We start from the raw sequence: 24444 nt of genomic DNA on the forward strand, positions 1-24444 counted from the left end.
GACAAATTTCCTGGAGAATGAAATAGTAATTCTAGCCCCTTGTCACTGAAAAGTCTGGACTGACTACTGCAGAACTGAGTAACTGTTTTCCACCTTTGTTCTTGCGGTGGTGGTAATTACTGTTGCTGCAGGAAGGAGGGGGTACATCACGGAGCCCTCCCCCAATCCATCTGTCCCCAACCAACACCACTGTCCCCCCTACCACCCTTGCTCACCATCTGCCTCCACACCCTCTGCTTTGCCCACTGCAGCAGTTTGGCCCGTCCGTCTTCCCCTTCCTGCCCATATACAAAATTTAGAATGAATTTTGCATTAGCATTTAGCAAGAGAAAACTCCAAGTGCCAAACAATGGTAATATTAAGAATTCTTTGGCTTATATTATTTTTAGAACCACACACAAAAAAACAAAACCAATCTTTTATTCATGTAAACAGGAAAACTTACCAGTCTGAAATATTTAAATATACCGATGTAAACTTGTTGACAAAGTTAGTCAACCCTAACAGATCATACAACCTGCTCATGGGTGTCTTTTCGTTAGATAATGGCAGGCATCATTAAAATAAAAACACCATACTGACAAATGAGAATTTGAGTGGGTGAATTTCTACACTGTGTTCTAACAGCCTTGATCAACAGTATTGACTGGATAAGAGTTACTATATTACGAGGAGAAGACATTGCAGGACTTGCACATGAGACCTTAAGGTTCAAAAACACAACAAATATTTCACCCCCGCCTTCCACTCAAATCAAATGCTTAATTCTCAAATGCAGACAAGCAAATATGAACTGACTGGATGCCAATATTAAAACATGAAATCCAAGTCACCCTACAAGAGAGAATTAGAGCGCGTTAGGAATTTATCTGGACGTTCTTGGCATACAAACATCTCTCAAGGGAAAGCTCTGCTATGTCATTTTCCAGTTTATAAAGCTGCCCAAAAGTAGCATAGCCAATTTCAAGTTGATTTGATCAAACAATAGAGGAAAGAATCCTAACTTTCATTTAAAATATATTTAGCAGGGTTTTCATTTCCAAAATGGACTCATCTTTAACAAATGAAATACGAGTTTCGAGAATAGTTTTCTTAACCTTTTCTCATAGATTCTTAAGACAAAAGTTTGTTACTACATGAGACTTTAAAAAACGAACAAAACCCCCCACACTTGAGTACCTTTCCCAGACCTGAAGAGTAGCCCTGTATAGCTCAAAAGCTTGTCTGTCTCACCAACAGAAGGTGGTCCAATAAAAGGCATTACCTCACCCACTTTGTTTTTTCTTTTCTATTCTTTAACACGTCAGAAGATCAGACTTTCTTTATGAAATTGTACAAAACTGAAATAGAGACCGTTAGTCTGATAATTGAGATTATGGATCAGTTAGTCATAGCTGTGGGGTATCACTGAATTGGTAAAAGTGGCTCTGAGCCATTTAGTACTTTGTGTATCAAACCCAACACTTTAAATTCCACCCATAATTACCCAGTAGGGCAACCAACACAGATTTTGGAACACCGGTGTCATGTGCTCCAGCTAGGAAGCACTGCTTACCTAGGGCTGCCTTCTGTGGCAGCTTGTTTCCAGGTACACATAAGGTATAGTGCCCAGATAGAGTGCAATGCAGCAGTCCAGTCTTGAAGTGACAAAGGCATGGATTACAAAAGCATGGTAGGCATCAGGAAGAGATGGCTGCAGTTTCCCAGCCAGGCACATGACCAATAGCGTTCCTGGACATTGCTACTGCATGTTCACCCAACAAGAGCTGGAAATGTTACACAGACATTAACTGTCTCTCAAACTTGGGAAACTGCCTTTCCATCTAGGACTTTTACACATACAGAACATATATATCTGTACATTGAGTATTTCCTATTCAGGGGCTTGTATCTTGTTTATAACTTTGAATTTACTCAGTAACAAGAGTAATTTTTCTGGTAATTGTACTAGTTGGTACATCAGCCCAATATGTTTTATACTTTACAACAGCCTATTTAGCATCATTTACTATAGAGGAAAATTACTTCTCCTGTAATTATGTTTCCCTGAAACCCTCATGCATTTTGCATGAAAACCTATTGATCTTCTTTCAAAAATGATCCTATCAAGACAAACTCAGCCAGGATTTACAGATTAAATAAACAATTCATATTTGAAAAATCAATCTCTATACACAGGTGTATAGTCCACCGCCGGCAACAGACATACCATGTTACCAATGCTATGGAGTTAAATGGGAAGAATAAGAAAGACGCTTAGGGGAAGATTTTTTTTTATTTAAAAAATAAAACAGGAAGGAACTTCTGTAAAAAGAATACCTCATGACAACATTTCAACCTCCCCCAAGAAACTGAAGCAGTTTTAAAAGGGTATTTACATACTGAAGACAAAAGTCTAGATTACATCTCATAAAAGTAACACCAAAATGACAGACAGTGAAAACTCAAGCTTTCACACTACTAAGGTCAGCAACGTCTCTATTTTCAGCATTTTCACTGGAAGGCTGGGCATCTTCCATTTTATTCTCTGGTTCTATAACACTGCTTTCCATAAGCTCATGAATAGGTTCTTCGTCCACTTCTGCCTCCATTTTTGCGGCCAATTCATTGTGTTCCTTATCCATCTCTTCCTCCATGTGCTTTGTGCTGTCCTGATCTCCTTCCTCTGTTTTACTTTCAAAATTCTCCTCTTTCCTCTTTGCTTTAAACACTTCAACTCCCATCATCCTCAGGTAATGAAGTCTCTCATTCTTGGGCACAAAGGCACGAAGCGAGGTCTTTCCATGCCAGCCACACAGAACAATAGGGCACTGAAGGGTATCAGGTTTGCTATTAAAAAATTAGTGTTTGGTAAAGATTGAGTAAATTAATATTTAAAGTATTTCTTAGAAATGAATTCTCATTAAATAGCTATATATATGATTTCAATAGAGCAAGGCAACAGTATTATGTATCTCTAACAGCAATTTTACTTTTAATGCAATACTTAATCCAGCACTGTTTAAACACTGATAAGGACAAGTCAATATTACAGATTGTGAGAAGAACATACAGGCACGTAGAGCAATAGCTATATAAATTCATATCATGGATTCATGGAGTTTGATCAAATAGGAGAATAGACTAAGGACAAAAGGTACTATTTGTCACAGGCCACTACATTTCACCTAATTACCCTGTACTGAGCCTAAAGCATGCCTTCCAGAAAGGAATCCACTTGTGATCCGAAAACATGGAGTTGGAGAATCTCTCACTACCCACTGGAACAAACTGCCAAGGAAAATCACTCTCACTGTTTAAAAAAAGGGTGCTCTTTCTCTAATTTTAATTTGTCTGGCTTTAGCTTCCAAAAACTGGTTCTTGTTACATCTTTCTCCCCTAGATTTAAAAGCCCTGAGAATCCAGTATTCTCTCCCCACAAAGGCACCTATGCCCTGCAGTCAAGTGACCTCTCAATCTTCTTTTTGATAACCTAAACAGATTGAACTCTGTAAAGTATTTTCTTCAGCACCTGAATAATTTTTGTGGCTAGTTCCTAAACGCTTTCCGATTTTTCAACATACTTTTCCATTTCCTTACACAGTAGTGAGGAAGGAAAGAGTTTTTAAATCCCAGGATTCTTTCCATATACGTAAAAGACAGAGAATCCATTGATCAAAATTGAACCAGATGTATAGAAGTTTGAAAACAAATAGACTCATCCAACTTGCCATTAGCAAACAGAAAGTCTTCCTACTAAGACATCCATTTCTGCATCATTTAAGCATTCCTTTAAAATAAAGCTGTCTGGTCCCTACAATTTCAAAAGGTAATTTTCTCAATGTGAGGTGTTACCTTCATGAGTTGAATGACAACTCCAATGCCTCTGCTACTGCTCTGCGTTTTACAAAGTAAAGACAGACAAGACAATAGTCATTTTCACTTTTTCTATTCCAAACCCTGCAGGCAGCAGTGAAACTGGTAAAGAACCATGTTAATTTCACTGCAGAGCTGTGCTCTGCAAAGCTATTAGCAGCAACAGAGGTAAGCTCTGGAGTTGTTAATGGGGAAGGAGGAGCCAAAAAACCCCCAAGACCATAAAGAGGAATAGAGGGTATGTGCTGGATATGTCTCCCCTGCCAGGTATTGCTCTTGACCTTAGTGGTGGGCTTCCATTCACATTTTTCTTTATCTACTTGAGGCTAGTTGGCTTAGTCCTTGAGTTAACAAGTATTTCAAGCCTTGTATTTACATTCAGAGCTCTGACAAGAGTGAAGGTGAAGTGCAAAGCCTGCTTAACCTTTAAAGGCTTGGCTACACTTGCAGCTGTAGAGTGCTTTGGGTTATACCAGCCTTCGGAGAGTGCACTATAGAAAGCGCTCCAGTCTGTCCATACTGACAGCTGCAAGGGCACTGGCGTGGCCACATTTGTGGCATTTGCAGTGCATTGGGAGCGGTGCATTATGGGCAGCTATTCCAGTGTTCAAGTGGCTGCAGCATGTTTTTCAAATGGGGTGGGGTGGGGTGGGGTGGAGTGGAGTGTATTGTTTGTATGTGAGGGAGAGAGAGAGAGAAAGAGGGTTTTTGGAGTCCTGAGAGTATGTCAGCACGCTATCTTGTAAGTTCAGATGTTCCTGACCCCCCTGACTCTCCCACTCACTCACTCACTCGTTTGTTTTGCCCCATTGCAGATAAGCAGCTGCTGTCTGAACTGGGGCTCTGAAAAGGCACTTTTGCATTCCTCAGCCGATTTCATAACAAAGAGAAGAGAGGCCACTTAAGGGGATTATGGGATGTTTCCAGATGTCAATCAGAGCACTGTAACTTAACTCCCGTTTACACTGGCCCTGGGGCATCTCAGCCAATATGCAACAGCCATTATCCCTCTCATGGAGGTGGAGTACCAGGAGCGCTCTAGCCAGGGAGTCAGAGCGCTCTACGGGCCTTCTCAGTGTGAACAGGGAGTAAGGTAGAGTGCTCTGGGAGGCTTTATTGCAGTATAAAGTCCCAGTGTAGACAAGCCCTAATCTGCCATGACTTTTTAGAAATGCAATTTACAGAAATAGCCTCCACAACTGCACCCATTTAGAATCCTAACTGCCTAATCACATTTACAAATCAGATTGGCATGTAAATTAGAAGCACCAAGCTGCACTTGCAATGCAGAAGGACAAGTTCAGAACCAAAGAAAAATAGGGGCCCTAACATCGATGGCTGAAAGATTTAAAAAACAACATTTCTTGACCAAATTTAAGGAGAATCAATATTAGCTTTATTTTAAATGCATGACGTGCTAATGCCACATTTATGAATAATTTTCATGCTCCAACACTGCCTATGATGGAGTGAAGTACCGCTTGGCTGTTGCTAGGCATAACCACTAAACCAATGGAAGCCTATTTTTCTAATCAGCAAATACAGTGAAAATTAATTCACAGCAAATATTTTCATTTCAGAAGATGTTCAAATGCTTTAAACTGACACTGAAATTCAAGATAAAGACCCATTGTAATGAGTTTCGTGATTTTATTTCTATATTCACATGTATTTCTCTTACACATTTTCTGAGTGGGGATAAGTGAAAAAATATATATTAGTAAAGAATCTACTTACCTGAGATCGGGTTCATACTTCAGGACAATGCTCCCCATTGCTAGAAAAGAAAGATTAGGTAAATTTACTTGGAAACATTAAAAATACTTGTGATTCCAAAATGTTCTAACAGCAAAATGTGTATTGTTGTACAGCAATCTGTACAGCAATCAGAACAGCCTTATCGCAAACAAACAAAAAACACCCTCATAGAAACAAATACATGCCTGAATTCTAGAACAATAAAAATTTCTCTACAAATCTGATTATGGGGTCCATATGAAGTATTCAAAAACAAATCAGAAGTCACAGACTGTTGGCCAAAAGACTAGGTTAGAGTTTTGGAAGAATACTTTTGTTTCTACATTTTATCTTAAAGAAACAGCATCAGGCATGCAGATACCATTGTGATGAGTATAGATGCAAGATGATATAGAACCCTGGCACAAAAGAACTAAAATCAAACTTCTGTCTGAATTTTTACAAGTAATACTTAAGACTACTATAGCTGAAAGAGTTTAACAGTTTTTTTTTTTACTCTTTTGCTTTACTGTGTACATTTGACAGAACTACGCTTAGAGTCATTTTTACTGTTTCTCCTGCATAGTCAGTGCCCTGTTTGTAAAAGGGTTTTTCATGTAACAGGGAGAGGAAAAAAACGTTCAGAGTGGGCATCTTTTCCTTCTTCTTTAGATAAAATATTAGTATATTTAATCTAGAAATGGCCAATGCCATCCTTAAAACATACAACGAATAAAGACACCTGAAGGGGTTAGGAACAGCTACAACTAAAGTACATGCAGGAACAAAAATAGGTAGAGTTAAGAAATGTGGTTAGTCAGAAGTGCTTGCTGAATTTATGCTTTGTGGGAATCCCAGACCCGGTGACTCTTCTGGCTCCATGAAGGTCACATTCTATGCAAGAGTCCAGGCTCTCTGGGTCCTGCAGGGTTTACAAACCTTAGTCTAGTAAGCTTCCAGGGCTGGGGCCAGATGGAGCCACAGCCTCTGGAAAGGCTCTTGTCTCCAGCAACATTAGAATGTCTATATCAGGGGTAGGCAACCTATGGCGCACGTGCCAAAGGCAGCAGGCGAGCTGATTTTCAGTGGCACTCACACTGCCCAGGTCCTGGCCACTAGTCTGGGGGTCTCTGTATTTTAATTTAATTTTAAATTAAGCTTCTTAAACATTTTAAAAACCTTATTTATTTACATACAACAATAGTTTAGTTATATATTATATTTATAGAAAGAGACCTTCTAAAAAGGTTAAAATGTATGACTGGCACATGAAACCTTAAATTACAGTGAATAAATGAAGACTCGGCACAGCACTTCTGAAAGGATCTGACCCCTGGTCTATATTAACTATTGCACTAGAGATGGCTAGAAGTCATGGTTAAGACTAATATATTAAAGTAGTTGGATGTTGGATTTTCCATTAATTTGAATGGATAACTCATTGCGAAAAGTCTGCAAGTTTTAAAGATGCAAAATAGTGCTCTGTTTCGCCATAATAAAAACAGAAAGCTTACCCAAGTCTTTGACCCGTTTGTGTGTTTCACTGCTAAATTTACTTAAGAATGGATTCTCTTGAGTTAACAGCACTTTAACATCTTCTATGCACACATTTATGATCCTTGCATTAATGAATGGGTACAGTGTATATATTCCCTGGTGGTAAAAAATACAATTAGTTTCAAAATGCAATCTCTGCTTGTGACGCTATATAAAAGATGGGTAGCTATTTATCATATTATAATTATATAACTGCTTATACAAATCATCTAAAGTATCTTTAGAAAAGTTATGTTTTCCTAATTGATAATCCTGTTTATTTGCATGTATTATCTTTGCATCTGAAGTTATGAATATCTGCTATATATTTGTATCTCAAACTTGTGCTTTTGTGTTCCTAGGTGACACCCTCAGACAAATTTGCTCCTGCACTAGCTACATCTGCGCTGATGGCCCATCCATGAGTTAATACGCCATTGAAGAGACTCAACTCGCCCTGCTGTTCTTCTTGAGGATGCCTCAGACAGCCTGGAGCCACTGATGCCCTATGATTCATCAGAGCATGTAAGGAGATGTGGAAAGGGCATGTGACCCTGGACTCCATTTCTGCTAGTGTATTTCCATGTACCTGTGCTGTGAACTATAAATTGCAGCTATGACATCACTGCATCATCTTCATTCCTGCTTCATTCCTCTGAACTGTAACTTTCTATGGAAGCTTTGAACAAATGACTGAATGACCCTGAAGCTTTCGGGCGTGATCCAGAAAGCAACTTTTGCAAGCCAGCAGAATTATCATCTCTGCTATGAACCTGATCTACAATTCTAATCACTTGTAATGTATATGATTCCTTTGACTACTTAACAACTCTTTTTTTAAAAAATAATAAAACCTTTAGACTAAAGGAACTGGCTTCAGTGTGATATCTGGGTATGGTGTAAGTCTATATAATGATCTGGGAAGTGATCAATCCTTTGGGATAGGAAGAACTTCATATGTGATGAATGAGGTTTTCAGTAACCTCTCATCATAAAGCCCAGATGTCTGGGTGGTGATACAGGCTGGTTGCTTAAGGGGACTGTATTGTTAGCTTCTTGTTAACCAGTGTAGTGCTACAGAAGCTCATTCTGTTACTGGTAAGGTGAAACTAATGTTAGAATAGCCACCAGTTCTGGGTGTGTCTGTCCTATTTTTATCAGTCTGTCCTGAGTTTGGCATTCTCAGCTGTATCCCACACCAACCACGATCACATTGCTTTCTGAAGATCAAATTAAAGAAAAGCTCTGAATGAACAGTAAAATCAGAACACAAACCATTTGTTTAATGCAGTTTAACACACTAAGTTTGGAGGCTGCATTTCATAATATGTAACATTCATACTGAGGATACAGCAGTCACTATGGGAAATATCAGTAGAGATCCCATGATATGAAAGCATAGTGCTTTGCAATTACCTCTTGTGCAAGTCTGAAGGCACAGCCGAACTGTTCACCATCACTGTTGCGAGACCAGACTTTTATCCCAGTGTTAATAACCTGTCAATCAAAGTAAAAATTACCAATAAAGTTTTTAAGGAAAACCTAGTTTAAGAGTTACGTAACTCATCTTGAAACTGCTTAACTAGCAATCACAGGGAAGAGTAACTCTGCAATACAGAGGTCTTCATTTCTGTTGAAGATTGAATTAAACTCAAAAGTCAGAATCAAAATTTAGACCAGCTTACATTATTAGTGCTGTTCAAGTTATAGTGTTTTGAGAGAAAAGGATGAATAAAAGTTCCCAACTCTGAAGATACAGTTATACATCTTGGGGCATCCTCTTGTTAACCACTTCCTTGCTGAAAATTGATCACTTATCCCTATGGGGAGAAGAGGAGGTCTTGCAATCAAGGCACTAAAATGCTTCTAAGAAATTGGTTCAGTTTCCAGCTCTGTTTAGGACTTCCTGTGTGACCTTGGAAAAGTCACTTAAGGACAACATTAAAAACATATATACTGTGGCAAGGCACTTCCTTCGTTTCACCAGACTTAGCATTTCCGTCTCTGGTGATGGTGGGTCTGGGGTAAATCAGTCCAACTCTGGGCAGTGTCTGCCTCCCCGCTTCTGTGCTCCTTTGGTGGTGTTTCCAGGGTAGGCCCCACAGTTGACCGAATGGGTGATCCTTCATCACAGAAAAAGGAAACAGTCTCTTGAACACCAAAACAAAAGGGAATACCTTTCCTTGCCTCCTCACTGGGGCACGCTGTCATCTTGTTGCTTGCCCTGAGATGTCAGTCCTTCCCCTAGCAGGCACTCAGGTTTGGCTGTTCTCCTATGGGAAGGAGCATAGCCTCTCAGCCCGGAAAAGCTTGTTTTCCAGCTGCCATTACCCTGGCAGTAGCTTGTCTCTCTCCCCACTCTTCTCTGTCTAGAGGAGAGTTTTTTAAAGACCTCAGGCAGCCCTTAATTGGATTCAGGTGTCTCTAATTGACCTGAGGTAAACTCTCTCAGCTTATAGGAAAAAAGGCCTTTAACATTCTAGGGCTAACATATTGGCCTTCCAAGACCTTCCTGCAACCATCTGGCCTGACTTTGTCACTAATACACACAAGTGTTTTTAATCTTGGCCTTAAGTGACTCTTCCATATATGTATGCGTGTGTGCGCACATGTATTTTTATTATATATATATAAAATAAAAAATATGCACACACGTACATATTTAATGTTAAGATCCTAAATCCATTTTAAGCACCCATGCCTAGCAGTGTAACCCATCTAAAAAAACCAAAAACAAACAAACAAACAAAAACAAAAAAGACAAAAAAACAAACCATCCACAAAAAACACCTTGACATTAATCTTTCAGTTCCCATCTGTACAATGAGAATACTTCCCTGTCTAACAGGTGTGTTTCAAGGATAAGCCTTTAATGTTTGTGAGATGCGCAGATACTTCTCTGATGAAAGCCATATAAATTCCTTTATCTGGGAGGCTATGAAATCTCTGAACACTTTCACATATAATCCAGAAAGCTGTAATACATTTCTTCCCACTACAGGCCCATCTGGAAAACAAGAATTTCACTTCACAAAAAAAAAATGAGGTTTTTTAACATTTCTGCTCTGATGCGAACAAAACTTAATATTTTTAATGAAAAAAACCCACATCCCAAAATAGCCAAAAGGCAATGGTCTAGGCACTCGCTTGGCACGTGGGAGACTCAGATTCAAGTCCCTGATGTGAACCAGACCTTAATGACTATTCTGAGAGTAACCACTACATTTGCAGAAAAAAGGGAAGTTATTTACTGGTTCAATAAGTGGAGTTCTTCAAGATGTCTCATCTATGTGTGTTCCATGTCTGGTGAGCAAGTACTCCATGCACTGGAGATCATAACACTTTAGCCTGCAGTGTCCCCACTCCCTGCACAGCCTGAGGACCTTTACCACTTTGAATATATAAAGAAGGGTAGAAAAACAAACTGACCCTCTGTTCCTTCACCCTTACCCAGTTTGAAGTATTAGACTTAGCAGAAGCTGGGGAAGGAGAATGTGTTGTGGAACACAAAGACAACACACTCAAAGCACTCCAGTTACTGAACAAGTAACGTCCTTCTTCTTTGCATGTTTTTCTATGTGTGTTCCATGTCTGGTGACTCCCAAGCAGTATAATTTTAAAGGTGGAGGGTACTCAGTCTAATTAAATAGAAATTTTAATACAGCCCTGCCAAATTGAGAATGTGCACATGATACTTCCACAACAGAGTAATGTTTTGTAAAGGTACATACATCACTCCTGGTTGCAGCCCTACAAATATCAACTATAGAAAAACATCTAAATGAGGCTGCGGAGGCTGCCTGTGCCCCGGTTGAATGTGCCCTAATATTCCCAGGGAGCTGTAAAATGGCCAACTCTATATAACCTAATACATACCTAGAAATTATCTGGGTTGAAACTCCCTGATCCTTAGCTGTTGTAGCCATATTGATCCCAGTATTAAAAACAGAAGGTAGGTGAGGTAATATCTATTACCTCACCCACCTTCTCTCTCTGACCCTTATCAGCAATGGAAAACAAATAGCCTAAGGGATGTCCTAAATGATTTGTAATATCCAGCTGAAAGTGTGGCTTTGGGAAAGAACAGTGATAAACATAGATTGATTTAAATGACAAACAAACTGCACCTTAGGAAAATTTAAGTTGCAGTCTGGGAATTAACTTGTATTTGTGGAAAATTGTGCATGGCAGCTCTGCCATAAGTGCTTGCAACTTGCTCACCCAACGTGCCAATGTAATGGCCATAAGGAAAGTTGTCTTCATGGACAAATGCAGCAAGGTACTGGAGCTCAGTGGTTCAAAAGGATGACCCATAAGCCCTGTAAGAACAATCTTAAGATCCCATGAAAGAGAAAGCTGTCACATAGGTGAAAAATTGTAACAACTTCTTTTAAAAATATTTTCACTGAAAGATGAGAAGAAAACACAGGATAATTCTGAAATGAAGGATAAGCTAAAATAGCAGCCAAATGGACATGCAAAGAACTAACTGAAAACTTCAGGTTTTTCAAAGATAAAAAGGTAATCAAGATTATCAACAGTCATCATTTCCATTGGAGAAAGATTGCGTCGTGTCAACCAAATAGAAAAACATTTCCATTTTGCTGTGTAAATACTCACAGAAGTTTTCCTACTTTCAATCAATACCTTTTGAATATCAACAGAACAAGTTTTCTCTGTCAAATTCTGTCAGCCAAATTCTTTCAGAGAGCTGAAAGATGTCACGACTGGGTGAAAAGTGGTCCTATTGTTCTGGCTGACCAAGTGAGCACACAGTGGAAGAGGAAGCAACTGTTTCCTGAGTTCTGCAAACCAGTGCTGTCTGTGCCATACTGGAGCTACCAGAATAACCAGGGCTCCATTTTGTTTGATTTTCCTCAACACAAGGGATTAAGGGAACAGAGGGGTAAGCATAAAGCAGACCCTGAGTCCATGGAATCAGAAACATATCTTCTAAAGAACTCAGGTTCTGTCCCCACTTTGAGCAGAAAAATGTATATTTCTTGTAGCTGGTGGGAATAAATCTATTTGAGGTATGCCCCACTGACCAAACACAGACTTAATGACAGAGTCCTTTACAGTCCTCTTGTGGTTCATCAAAAAATTCCTGCTTAGACAATCTACCAATAAACTGTGAAGAGATGCCAGATGAATAGCAGATATTGTTAAGTTGTGCCAAGTAATACATAAATTCCATAAAAGGACTGCTTCCCTGGCTCTGCCCTACTTATTCACATGAAATACTGCTGCCGTACTGTCAATCATTTCAATATGTTGACCTACAACATGAGAGAGAAAGGATCTGCATGCAAGCCGTATTGCCTGGAGATCCAGAACATTAATAGGATGTCAGGTAATGCAATGAGACCATTGATGCTGAAATGAGCCATCTCTAAAATAACACTGATCCATCTGTGACAATCAACCTTGCAAGAAGTGATGGAGATAAAGGAATGCCTTTGCAAACTTGCTGCTGATCCTTCCACCAACTGAGGGAATCTGCAGCTTCATATCCATACTCTGAACTCCGAGGAGATAAATGGTTTTTAGCCACTCCTAAAGATGCAGCCTTGCAAATGGACTTACCAGAGTGCATGAGGCCATATGACCCAACAGGCAAAAAGGCTTGTTCTGTCTCAGTGTTGTTCTGTAGCTGATCGATCAGTTCCAACAAGTTGTTGGACCTGGTCTGAGACAGAAACAACTCTGCAACGCCGCAGTCTATGAGGGCCCCAATAAATTCTATTCTTTGAGACAGTCACGTGAGACAGGCCCTTGTTTATTCTCATGTACTCAATGCTGTCTGATACTTGTCAAGGAGAAGAAACCTAAACTAACCAGTCACTGATATACAGGTAAACCAAGATATTCCTTCAACTTCAATGCACTACAATTACAGCCAGGCACTTCATAAAAGTCCCTGGGGCCATCAGCAAGTTAAAAGGCAGCCCCCTGCATTGGTAATGCATACTGCTGACTACAAAATACACGTATTTCTAATGTGTTAGGTGAATCGAGAGCTGCAAACCAATCAAGAGGATCCAGGATGGGCAGAAAGGAAGGGAGGGCTACCATCTGAAACCTGCACTGACACACAGGAATTTAGATTTCTCAAGCCTAATGTCAAACGCAAGCCTCTCGATTTCTTGGGAACCAGAAAATATTGGGCATAGAAGCCTTTCACCCAATGCTCATCAGGGAACGTCCTTAACAGGCCCTAGAGTCAGAAGCAACTGAACCCCTTGCTAAAGCAGACTCTTCAGGGAGAGGGACAAGGAAGGAGGTTGTGGCTACTGGACAGACTAACTTTTTTGAATTATTTCCAGCATCCAAAATGGAAAACATTCAAACCCAGCTGAAGGAACCAATACCATTTTTTTCACCTTTTTACAAGTTGCAGGCAGTGATGCTGGTGTCTGCCATTGTAACTGTGACAATCTTGTTTATGGGAAAAGCAAGCCCCTCAGATTAGGACACACATAAAATGTCCAATAATTTATGTCCCTTATCTTGGATAGGCTGAAATGGCATTCCAAGTATCATTGCCATTTACCAAAGTTTAATTTATAATTCCAGTAAAGTCAAAGGTGATGAATCAGCTTTATCTGGTAATGAAGGGGATGTGTATGTGAGGATATCAATAGCCTTATGCTAAGTAACATCATTAGTGAGAAGCCAATGCAGCTAAAAAGCAGAGACCCCAGACTGCTGACATAATTACTGATACTGAAACACAGACAGAGGCTGAGGTGAAGGCGACCTGTCCCTGGAAGCAGATATTGAAGAGTGTCTGGTGGTGTGTTGATAGGACTACAGGGGCCAATAAGATCAAGAACTTTGACCACATAGATGAAAAAAATGTGGCTAGGGTTAGATATTAGGCAGAGGGAACTGGCTTAACTTCCTTTAATTTGCCTTTAACCCTAGTCTGTATCCTCACCTCACATGGATCATAGCACGGCAACCTTGATGAAGGTGAGGCATCCTCACTATCAGAAGACGACGAAAGCACAGCTTCATCTTGCTGTTGAGGGGCAGATCCTACAGGACTCCCAAGCAATAACCCCAATGGTCCTGATGTGGACAGCAATGGAGGCTCAAAAGGGCAGTCACAGTCAGATCCCCTCATGCTGTGTACATCAGCACTTTGCTGCTCTGCTGGGGACAGATCCAATACCAAGATTTTAAACCTAGATACAGCTGGTACAGATGGCAGCAGCAACCTTGGAACCTTAAAGCACTGCCATGAATCAGCTGGCCCTAAAGCTAACAGCTCTGACTGTGTTGGAGATGAAGGAAGCAGAGCTGAGGAACGCAGTGCCACTGCTAAGAGAAACAGGCATCACCAGCCCCACGATCTCAGAGGCTCTCTCTTTGAGACCTGAGGGGACTTGAGGTAATTTTAGAAGCAATCTGTGAAGAGCAAGGAAGAGTAATCTCTCCTTTCCTTTTTGGAGCAGTTTTAGTAGAGGACTGAGCCTTATGCTACTTCTGGTAATAGGGTTTTTCTGCTATCTGCCCCATCAGAGACTGAGGTAACAGTGACCCTCTGAAGCTCAGGCCATGGCAGGAACACTTTCAGCTGACAATTGTTAAAGACTGGGAAGATCCTATCTCCCTTCAGGGTGTGAAACAGGTTACACTGATTATTCTAACAGAGGAAGTTTTAGCCTGTTTTCTTTGAATTTAGCAGACCTTTTCATAAGGGATTTACAATCCCTACATTTTCCTTAACAAGTTCATCAGCTAGGCAGTAAGGACAATTAGAGTAGAGTACTGTCATTAAGGGGCACAGCAGCCTCACATGACAAACATAACTTAAAACCTGGGGAGTTTTGAGCAGACATGAGGAAATTTCCCCACTAGGAAAAACAAAGAACAAAAAAACCCCAAATAAACTAAAAACCTATGAGATTACAATATACCCTAACTACCAATAGCTAACTATTTACAGGTAAACTAATATACGAGCAGACGAGACGGGACACTATCAACTGGTTCTAACCGTCAAGGACAGTGAAAGGAAATGATTGGTTGGTTGGTTGGTTGGTCTGCCCTCTTTTATTCCCTCAAGTAGGGTTGCCAACTGTCTAATCACACAGATCCAAACACCCTTGCCCTGCCCCTTCCCCAAGGCCCTGCCCCACTCACTTCATCCCTCTTCCCTCCGTTGCTCACTTTCCCCTACCCTCACTCACTTTCACTGGGCAGAGGGTTAGGGTGCAGGCTCTGGACTGGGGCCAAGGGATTCAGAGTGAGGGAGGGGGCTCCAGGCTGAGCCTGGGGCAGAGCTGCAAGAAGGGGTTCAAGCTCTGGGAGGGAGTTTGGGTGCTGGAGGGGGCTATGGGCTGGGGTGCAGGCTCCAGGAGGGAGCTCAGGGCTGGGATGTGGAGGGAGTGAGGGGTGTGGGCTCCAGCCAGGCAGCGCAGCAGAGGTAAGGCAGGTTCCCTGCCTACGCTGACCCTGTGCTGCTCCCGGAAGTGGTCGGCATGTCCCTGCGGCCCCAGTCTTTGCAGGGTGCAGGTATGAACAACAGACACTGCTGAACAAAGTGTTCCAATCTTTGGCGCATACAGCACATGTGTACTTTATGTGGAACACATATAGACAAGCACTCACAGTAGTAGTTTTGGCTTCAAAAGATCATTATTTTTCCAACAAAAGAAGTTTTGTTTGAGAAGTTCCCAACCAGCTCTACTCCACTGTTACAAATCCCAGGTCATAAGAATAAAATGTATCTATACAAATTCTATTGTATGGTCCTCTCCACGTATTTTATTTTCATTATGCACGGTGGCACCATCTTCACTTTAAAGAATTCCCTTCCTCCATCTTGTAGAAGTAATATTACTTCCAGTCGTGGAGGAGACTGGGTACCAAAAATTCAGACAGACAGTCATTTCCTTGACAATAAGGCAAGACGAAACAACACACACCCATTTAGACTAAGTAAAGAGCCCAGCAGCAGATAGCTTCTGTAGACACACATTAGGTACTGGAGGGATACACAAACAAGTATCCACACACTGACTGCCTATGGGCCCCTTGCTGAAAATCTAAAAAATATGAGTCATACCTTCATTCTCTCACTGTTGTTCAGCAATACATTTCTTAGCTCCTTAGAAACCATGTATAGCTGCCTCTTTTTTCCTTCTTGAGTTCGTGTTAGTAAATTCATCTTGGGGAATGAAGGATCCAATGCATAAAACTTCCTGTGGTCATAATATTTATGTTTTGTTTGCCCAAGTTCAAGATTGAGTAAATGACAATTTACTGACTACTCTATTCCCCACAACCCCCTCCCGACTCAGCCACTCAATAGATGGTTTGGCTTCAGAATACATGAGGTTAATCCATGCACTTCACAGAATCAAAACATTTTAGAAAATTCACAGAGAAAAAAAATACATTTTAAAAATAAAGTTCAGTTGAAAATTTGCATGCTGAATGCTTTACCTGCATTCTGAATATATTTCTAAGCTTAACTCAATTTTTATTCTTACTTGGCTATTTCCATTTAAAAGGAAGAGTTATAGTTTTGAGTATGTTCACGTCATCTTAAAATTAAGGAAGCTTGCTTTATGAATGAGCAATAATCTAGATCCCCCCCCTCCCCCCAAGAATTATACAAGACCTATTCACCTGTGGAACTGATCATGAATTACTTTTGAAATCTTTATTACAGAATAAAAGGACAGAATTTCTCCTTACTGGATGGGTGGAAACAATGGATCGTCTTCAGACAGGAACACAAATGGATCTTCTTTAAATCCAAACAGCTTCATTTTCTTACATGGTGGTGGTCTAGAAGTAAATTCATGTAAATACTTTGTTAAACACTGCAGATTTACTCATTAGTCAATGCTTGTTCTGCAAATAGTAATAAACGTACAAAACCAGGCATTGACATTTTCCCATACTTCACCTAGCATGCAATACTATTCTACAATTTTAACCACTGAAAACTCAGATGGAGATAGCAGAAAAGAAATATATGGCAGCTGGAAGATGAGCAGAGGCTTATGGAGGGAGCAATTGTGAAGCATGCTGAGAAGTTTTCTCAGACACAAATGGGAAGGCAGGTGGGAGATAAGCAAAGAGAAGAGGGTCAGAAGCAGCAACAGCTCAACTCTTGAAAGTAGTACTGCCCTCCTCAGTAGGGAAGTGAGAAATAATTGACTCTGGAGGAGCCAGAAGAGGCAACTGTTTCCATACTGCTATGGCAGGAGATTGATGTAAGAAGCAGATAGTGCAGATAGAAGGTTGATGTAGTGTGAGTGAAAATCAAGCACTGAAGTGTGTTAGATGCGATGTAAACCTTTGCTTGCACAGCTGGCCCATTGAAATGAAGGGTTTAAAATACCCATGAAATGTTTCTGAAGGTATAAACAAAATCTGTGATTCCATAAAACACTGGTACCTTAATATAGACAATATAGAGTTGGGTGCTCTCATATTTTACCTATCCATAGGCAGTCTCATCACTTCACTACTGAAACCCTTTTCTCCGCCTCACTCTTTTATGCTTTCTTCCATGGTGCCTTCTATGCCTGAAACGCCATTCCTATCCCAGTGTACCACAGACTTACTCTCTTAAGTTCCTCTTTTAAATTCATTTCTAAAAATGCTCACAAAAACCGAGCCATGTCTCCAAAAAGCATCATCACTCCACTATTAAAAAAGGCATCCTAAGTCAGCACCCTTCCCTCTGGGCTGCCCAGTTGTTCAGACCAGTTCTTTGAGTATTCAGAGAGTAAGATAATCAAGACTGGAACTGCATCCTCCACTGAGTCTTGTACAGCAAAAACGCAGTCAGCAATGTGTCTGCAAGCTCTTTAAATGTCTTTAGCACCAATCTAAGGAAAGGGCAAGGGAAAAGGGCAAAATTAAAGCAAACGATCATGTTGTGGAAAGTGCAGTTTGTATTCTATTAGGTCCACTTTTTAAAATTAGACATACAATTTAAGAACTGAACAGAACTGCAGTTCTCCACCGAGCATGAGATTCTTGTGTTAGACACTCAGTTAGGAAGCAAGGACAAGACAGATGCTTAAATGTAGTCTCTTACCCACACACTCCATCTTTCTTGCTTTGCTCACTTTCTGCATTCAGCAAGTGTTGAGTTTCCTTACTCTCTTTATCCTCAGCATCTGGTGGTTCTTCAATAATCTCTACTGAGCCATCTTCCGCAGCAGCTACACTCTCTGAAATGTCTCCTGTTCTCTGTGATAACTTGCGCTGAAGCTGTTCCAGATTATTACGAACAAAAAGTTAGATACAATTGTTATAACAAAATGCCTACATTATCCCTAAAATAAACATATGCTCAGCTCTCACTAACATTCGCATAAAAGTTAGTTGTATACATCATGGATAAAGTAGCTTCCCAAAGGTCACATTACCATCCATTCAAAGATACATGTACCATATTTGGTCTCTATGCACCCCATTACAGCAGAGCGAGAACTCTGCTATAGTTAAGGTTAAGATCAGCTTTCCATTGAAACCTCAACTTTTCTAAGTCCTCTAAAGTCTACCTAGTTGTTCAGGCCATTTATTAAGTTGTTGGGGTGTGTGTCTGTTTTGAGAAATGTAATCTGAGTACAGAAGGCACTGAAATTTTTTCTAGAAAACATTTTTTTTCCCCCCAAGAATGCTTAGGGGGAGGGGAATGTCAGCTAGGGGTGCAAGAGTAGGTGGCAATAGGGGAAGAGGGCTTTGGGTCTCCATTAAGAGATGGGAAGATGGATGGGGGGGAGGGGACCTCTGGTGAAGTGGAGGGGGTAGAAATTAAGGTAAGTGGAAAGGGAGAACACAGGAATGGTTGGAAAATATCAGGAATAGCAGAAACTGGGAGGTAGGCATGTCAGTCCTCAATTCTCCCCACTGGTGTGCATGCTAGGATATATGGAAGCCCTACCCCTTGGCAGGGGGCTGAGCCTCTCTACTTTCTGTGTTTGGGGATCTAGGAAGTGGGAATGAAAGTAACAAATTTAAAGACATGAAATCCAGAAAATGAATAGTTAAAATATTCCCTGTGTGGAGGTTAATCAATCTGTGGGGAAGTGGTACAGTTTGGAGGGGCAGGCTGGGTGCAGCTGGAGACTGGCAAAGCCTGGCTGAAGCAGATGCAGCAGTCGCAGCTGGAGGTTGGTAGTAGGACTGAGCGGCCAGCTCAGATTATATAACCAAGGTAGCGTGCAGCCCTCGAAACTGCTGCTGCTAGGCCTGTGATATGTGCACGCAGCAGCACAGGGCATGAGACAGCGAGGAGCAACTTCTTACATATTAATAGTTTCTACAGTGCCAACTAATGGCTTAATCGGATGGGAAGGAGTGCTGGACATTTTGATAGGGAAGGGGCAGAGGTGAAAGTAAGCCGGTGTGGGCCAGCACGCCAGACTGGACTGGCTTCCGCGGCGGTGATTTAAAGGGCCCAAGGCTCCAGCTTCTGCAGGGAGCCCGGGGTCCTTTAAAGCACCGCTGGAGCTCTGACAGCCGAGCCTGGGTGGGGATTTAAAGGGCCCGGTGCTCCTGCCACTGCAGGAAGTCCCAGGCCCTTTAAATCCCCACCGGAGCTCTGGCAGTAGGGCTCCTGCAGTGATTTAAAGGGCCTGGAACTCCGTGGTAGCCGGAGCCCCAGGCCCTTTATTTCACCCCGGGGGCTCCCAGCCACAGCTGGAGCCTGAGGGCCTTTAAATCTTGAAAGGCCCTACCTCTTCCGGTTGAGGCCACACCCCCGCGCAGGACTCCGGCATATTGGTAAGTCCTTTAAGTTACTTTCACCCCTGGGGAGGGGGTACATGTTGAAGGGAATGGTGAGGTGGAAGGCAGAAGGAGAAGAAGACACACCTGTCCTCTCTCACACACTGAAAACTATAAAACAACAATATAATAAAACTGTCAAGGTTTTGAGACAGACCATAGATGAAATTTCTCTCCCCAGCCCTATTGGCAACTACACATTGCAAACATTTCAAAGTACAACGATTATCTCCATTCCATTGTAACAACATGTACAGAAGGGGGGACTGAACACTGAGGAATCACATAGCGGCCTAGTGAAGAAACCACTGGACTGAAACTATTTCTAGCTCCGCTACTGGCCTGCTAGGCAAGTCACTTCACCTCATCATTCCAAGTGATTCCCACGAGGAATATTCCCCTCTAAAGAGATGCAATGTTTTAAGTGAAAGGGACACCAACTTGAAATCTTTATCAGTTTAAAAAAAAAGTTCTCTTTTGGTACAGTATCTGCCCTTCTATTTTACTGGGGTTTCACAATCTCATTTTCCTACTTCTAAAAGGGATTTACCAACTATGGGACCCTAAATACCTTAGGTCAGTGGTTCTCAAACTTTTGTACTGGTGGCTCCTTTCACATAGCAAGCCTCTGAGTGCAACACCCCCCCACCCCCCATAAATTAAAAAGGCTTTTAAATATATTTAACACCATTATAAATGCTGGAAGCAAAACAGGGTTTGGGGGCGGAGGCGGACAGCTCGCGACCCCCCCCATGTAGTAAACTTGCGACCCCCTGAGGGCTTCTGACCCCGAGTTTATGAATCCCTGCCTTAGGTGCTTTTAAAAACCTGCTTCTAAATGTTTTCCTTTACCTTCTTGCTGTGTGAAAGGCCCACACAAACAAAAGGGAATTGACAAGCTACCTAACTACACAAAATAAACAGAGAAATAATTTTAATTTCTTTCAGTTATAGCAATCTTAGGTATTATTTTTAACAAAGAGATTCAGATACAAACGATTTTTCAGTTGATGATATACCTTTAATATATTACATTCCCAGTATGACACCTATATTTATTTATTTTACAATAATCCTATAAAGCAGAATGTTTATCAGTATGAAAAGTATTTATAAATCTTGGAAAGGTCATTCTAGCATTGAATCAAGTTCTGGAGTTTTTATGGAATGTTTTTGCAAATAAGTTTCACACTGGAAGGGCTGCCACATGAATTTAATATACAACTGAAAAAGTTAAGATTTTGTATAAATCCATACTTCGTTTCCATAAAATCAAAAATTTTAACTTTTGCAGCGTTTAAAAAAAAATACTTCACAGATGGGCATGAAAGACAATTGTGGTTTTTCCAATAATACTCTAAATAGTTTATGAAAGCTTCCAAAACATAATATATGCTGTGATCACTGCTCTTTAAAAAGGAACAATACCTTAGATTGGCGTTTATTCCATGGCATTGGCGATTTTTTTATTAATACAGCTACAAAGAAACCTCCAGTATTCTGGTGATGTGGCAATATTCTAATGCTGGAGAGGGAAAAAAGTACTTCATGGTCAATACCAGCAATCGCGTTTTTATGAAATACTGAAAGAAACATGCTCACATTTACTTCAGTTTAAATTATGTATCTGTTAAAACTAGGAAGATGAAATCATCAAGTTAGAAACAGAGTCTAAATGAAATATTCTAGCTTCCTATAGTGAATTGCATCAGTTGTAAAATATCCTTAGTTTTAAATGTGACTAAACTTTAGCGTGGATAAAATGAGAATTTTAAATGCTTGATTTTTAATTAATTTATTTATTTTTAAGATTATTCACTATGAAAGGCTTTTCAATTTGCACACAACTGGTTGTTTAACTGCACTACTATTTTAATCAAGAGATCTGACAGTAATACCTAGCTGTTACATAGCACTTTTCATGCCCTGTATACACTTGTAGTAATTCTGCTAAATTGTAAACAAAGCCCAGAATTTGTTCTTATGTTGTCACCAAGTAGTACAATCTTCCTTGAAATCAACCTATAATTCTCTCAATGCCATAAGTACTTTTAGGGTTCTAATCATAGTATCCAGTTACCAATGCTTATAATGAACACCGGATTCTAGCCACTTAAAAGTTTAGTTCTGGATCACAATTCATTCCTAAAACTAAACTGCCACTTACCGCAAGGTGTCTTCCTATCGCCATAAAAGCTAAACCTCAAAATTCCCTATCACTTTAAACCACTCTAGGAAAACTTACCAACGTTCCAGGTTCATTACTTTTAGTTTTTCTTCATCTTTTATTGGGAACATGGTGGGCCGAATTTGGGTCTGCCTGTTAGAAGGTACGTCCTTCCAGGCTTCAAACCACTGTCCATCTTTTAGCATTACCTGCATGGGAAAATGGGACAATGTCATTTCAGCCTGCAATTTTGCATCCCGTAACAATACAGTGACTGGTGTCCAGTACTGGAACAGAACACCCGGTCAAAAAGGGATCCTGGAAACTCCAGTCAGCACTGCTGACCGTGCCATTCACTGTCCAGTTGGCAGCACTGCCGCGCCGCATAGTGGGGCTGGCAGACTCCCTGCTAGCCTCTGTGCCATGCGGCTCCCAGGTTGGGAAGCAGCCAGCATGTCCAACTCCTAGTTTTAGGGGCAGCCAGCGAGGTCCACATGCTTCCCTGCCTGTAGCTCCTATTGTCTGGGTCACGGCAGGGGAGGAACTAGCGCAAGTGTGACTTGCGAGCGCTCAGCATGCAGCTGTTGAGGGGTCACATGGCATGTTCATTTCCCACTGCTGCCGGCCCCCTTCTCCTTGCGTGCCTTGTGTGACTGGGCTTGAGCTGTGGTGCGGGCACTGTGGCAAATTGCGGTCTGTCTGGTTCCCTATTGCTGGCACCCAGGAGTTTGAGGTGTGTGTATCCCTGTCTCCAAGTGCTGGGCTGCACTCCCATCCCCCTTCGCTGCATCCCTCCCCATTCTAGTCCTCCTGCACCGCCATTCCCAGTCATTCATCCCTCCCCATCTCAGCCTCCACACACCCCCATCACCGTCATTGCATCCCAACCCCCACCCCCCTCACTGCATCCCTCCCCATCCCGTCCTGCCACCCACACCTACCCATCCCAGCCCTGTGACCCTTACAGCACTCTCCAACCCATCCTCTCCAGCTCCCAGAGCCGCCACCCCTATGTCCTTCACTCCCCACAGCCCTATACACCATTCACCTCCGTACACCGCTGCACTCCCATTATGTCCCTATATACCCTTGTGCCCCCCCACATCCTCATGCACCCACAGCCTTCTGCTTCCCCCTGCATCCCTATCCACCCCACATACCCCCTCACATCTCCTCCTCTCTCCTCCACTGCCCCCCCTCACCCTTACCATGCTCTTGTCCTTAGCCTCTTTCCCTCCCATTCCTCTCTCTTCCATCCCCACCCCACCCTCATCTTTTCCCCTCCAGCCCACTCTCCTCCCTTCCCAGGTGGGTGATTTAGGCAGCCTCTGGAAAAGTGTATGAAAAAGTATATCTGTGTAAGCCAGTGTGTGCATGCATGCATTGTATGTGTGTAAGTCTGTGTGTCTTTTTGTAGAGAGCTGCGTGTATTGCCACATGTGTATATACCTGTGTGAATAAAATTTGCAGCTTAACCAACTTTTATTCCTTTTACTGGCTTTCGCAAAAAAGAACTGATGACATAAAAAGTGAATTTATTTCATAACAAGTTTTTAAGAGAGTAGGGAACTCTAAAAGAAATGTATTTCTTAAAAATGAATGTTGTTGACTAGTAATTGCAGAAGAGCCAATGTATCATACATTTCTCCCTACCGTTGCCTACTTACATTATAAACTCATTGTTGCAGACTATCGCTTTTTATGTGTATGGCCAGCATCTACCATTCTGGAGCCCTCAACTTAGCTGGGGGTTTCTAGGCACTAAGCAACAGCTGTAATAATTAAATAATGTGGAAGTATATGTTTGAATGCATGCTAGATGCGTACACAAGAATACATGTGTGTATCTGCATGTAGGTGTGGTAGTCAGTTTCTACAGATTTATTTATATAGGTATCTGGACAGGTGTGTATTTCTGTTGTTGTGCTCTATGGATTTGTATTTGGGCTTCAGGCCTTTAATGGACCCATTGTAGCTATGATAATATGTGGTCCTAATTCCATACATAAAATTAAAATCACTTTAGTGAACTAAAAACATGGAGCTGGTTATGAAAAATGGGATGAGGGGAGGGGAGGACCATCTTTGCGAAATTTCTTTTTTTTTAAATTACCCTTTTTGACTTATTTGGCTGCCAGCTCTAGCATCCTGTAACAAATAAAACCTGAACTTATTACATTTGTCAAAACAATAAATATGCCTGTTTGGGTCTTGCAGTGAAAATGAGCAAGAGAGGGTGGGAAAGATCAAGCAACAGAGGGAAGGGCGGGGCAAGGGTGTTCAGTTTTCTGGAATTAGAAAGTTGGCAACCCTGTGTAACAACTAAAAATGGCTGTATCGAACAACTGGCACTAGTAATCTTATTTAGGAATAAAATCTGATGT

General features: G+C 41.3%; 1 protein-coding gene across 2 annotated transcripts in view; it reads right to left on the bottom strand.

Annotated features, from left to right (window-relative positions):
- Positions 1-404: 404 nt before the first annotated feature.
- Positions 405-24444, bottom strand: part of NSUN2 (NOP2/Sun RNA methyltransferase 2) — a 49465-nt gene continuing 25425 nt past the window's right edge. Inside the window, exons 11-19 of one of the 2 annotated variants that reach the window (XM_032795092.2) lie at positions 22139-22269; positions 21322-21418; positions 18197-18372; positions 16840-16932; positions 16205-16340; positions 8545-8625; positions 7107-7245; positions 5593-5632; positions 405-2829 (exon numbers count right to left, since the gene is read on the bottom strand). In XM_032795092.2, coding sequence (XP_032650983.1) covers positions 2445-2829; positions 5593-5632; positions 7107-7245; positions 8545-8625; positions 16205-16340; positions 16840-16932; positions 18197-18372; positions 21322-21418; positions 22139-22269 — 1278 coding nt within the window. In that variant the 3' untranslated portion in view covers positions 405-2444. Of the gene's footprint in view, positions 2830-5592; positions 5633-7106; positions 7246-8539; positions 8626-9085; positions 9252-16204; positions 16341-16839; positions 16933-18196; positions 18373-21321; positions 21419-22138; positions 22270-24444 lie in introns of those variants that run through there. The other variant, XM_032795110.2, reaches the window with a different exon arrangement.

Source organism: Chelonoidis abingdonii, chromosome 2 (assembly GCF_003597395.2).
Source record: "Chelonoidis abingdonii isolate Lonesome George chromosome 2, CheloAbing_2.0, whole genome shotgun sequence".
NCBI lineage: Eukaryota > Metazoa > Chordata > Testudines > Testudinidae > Chelonoidis > Chelonoidis abingdonii.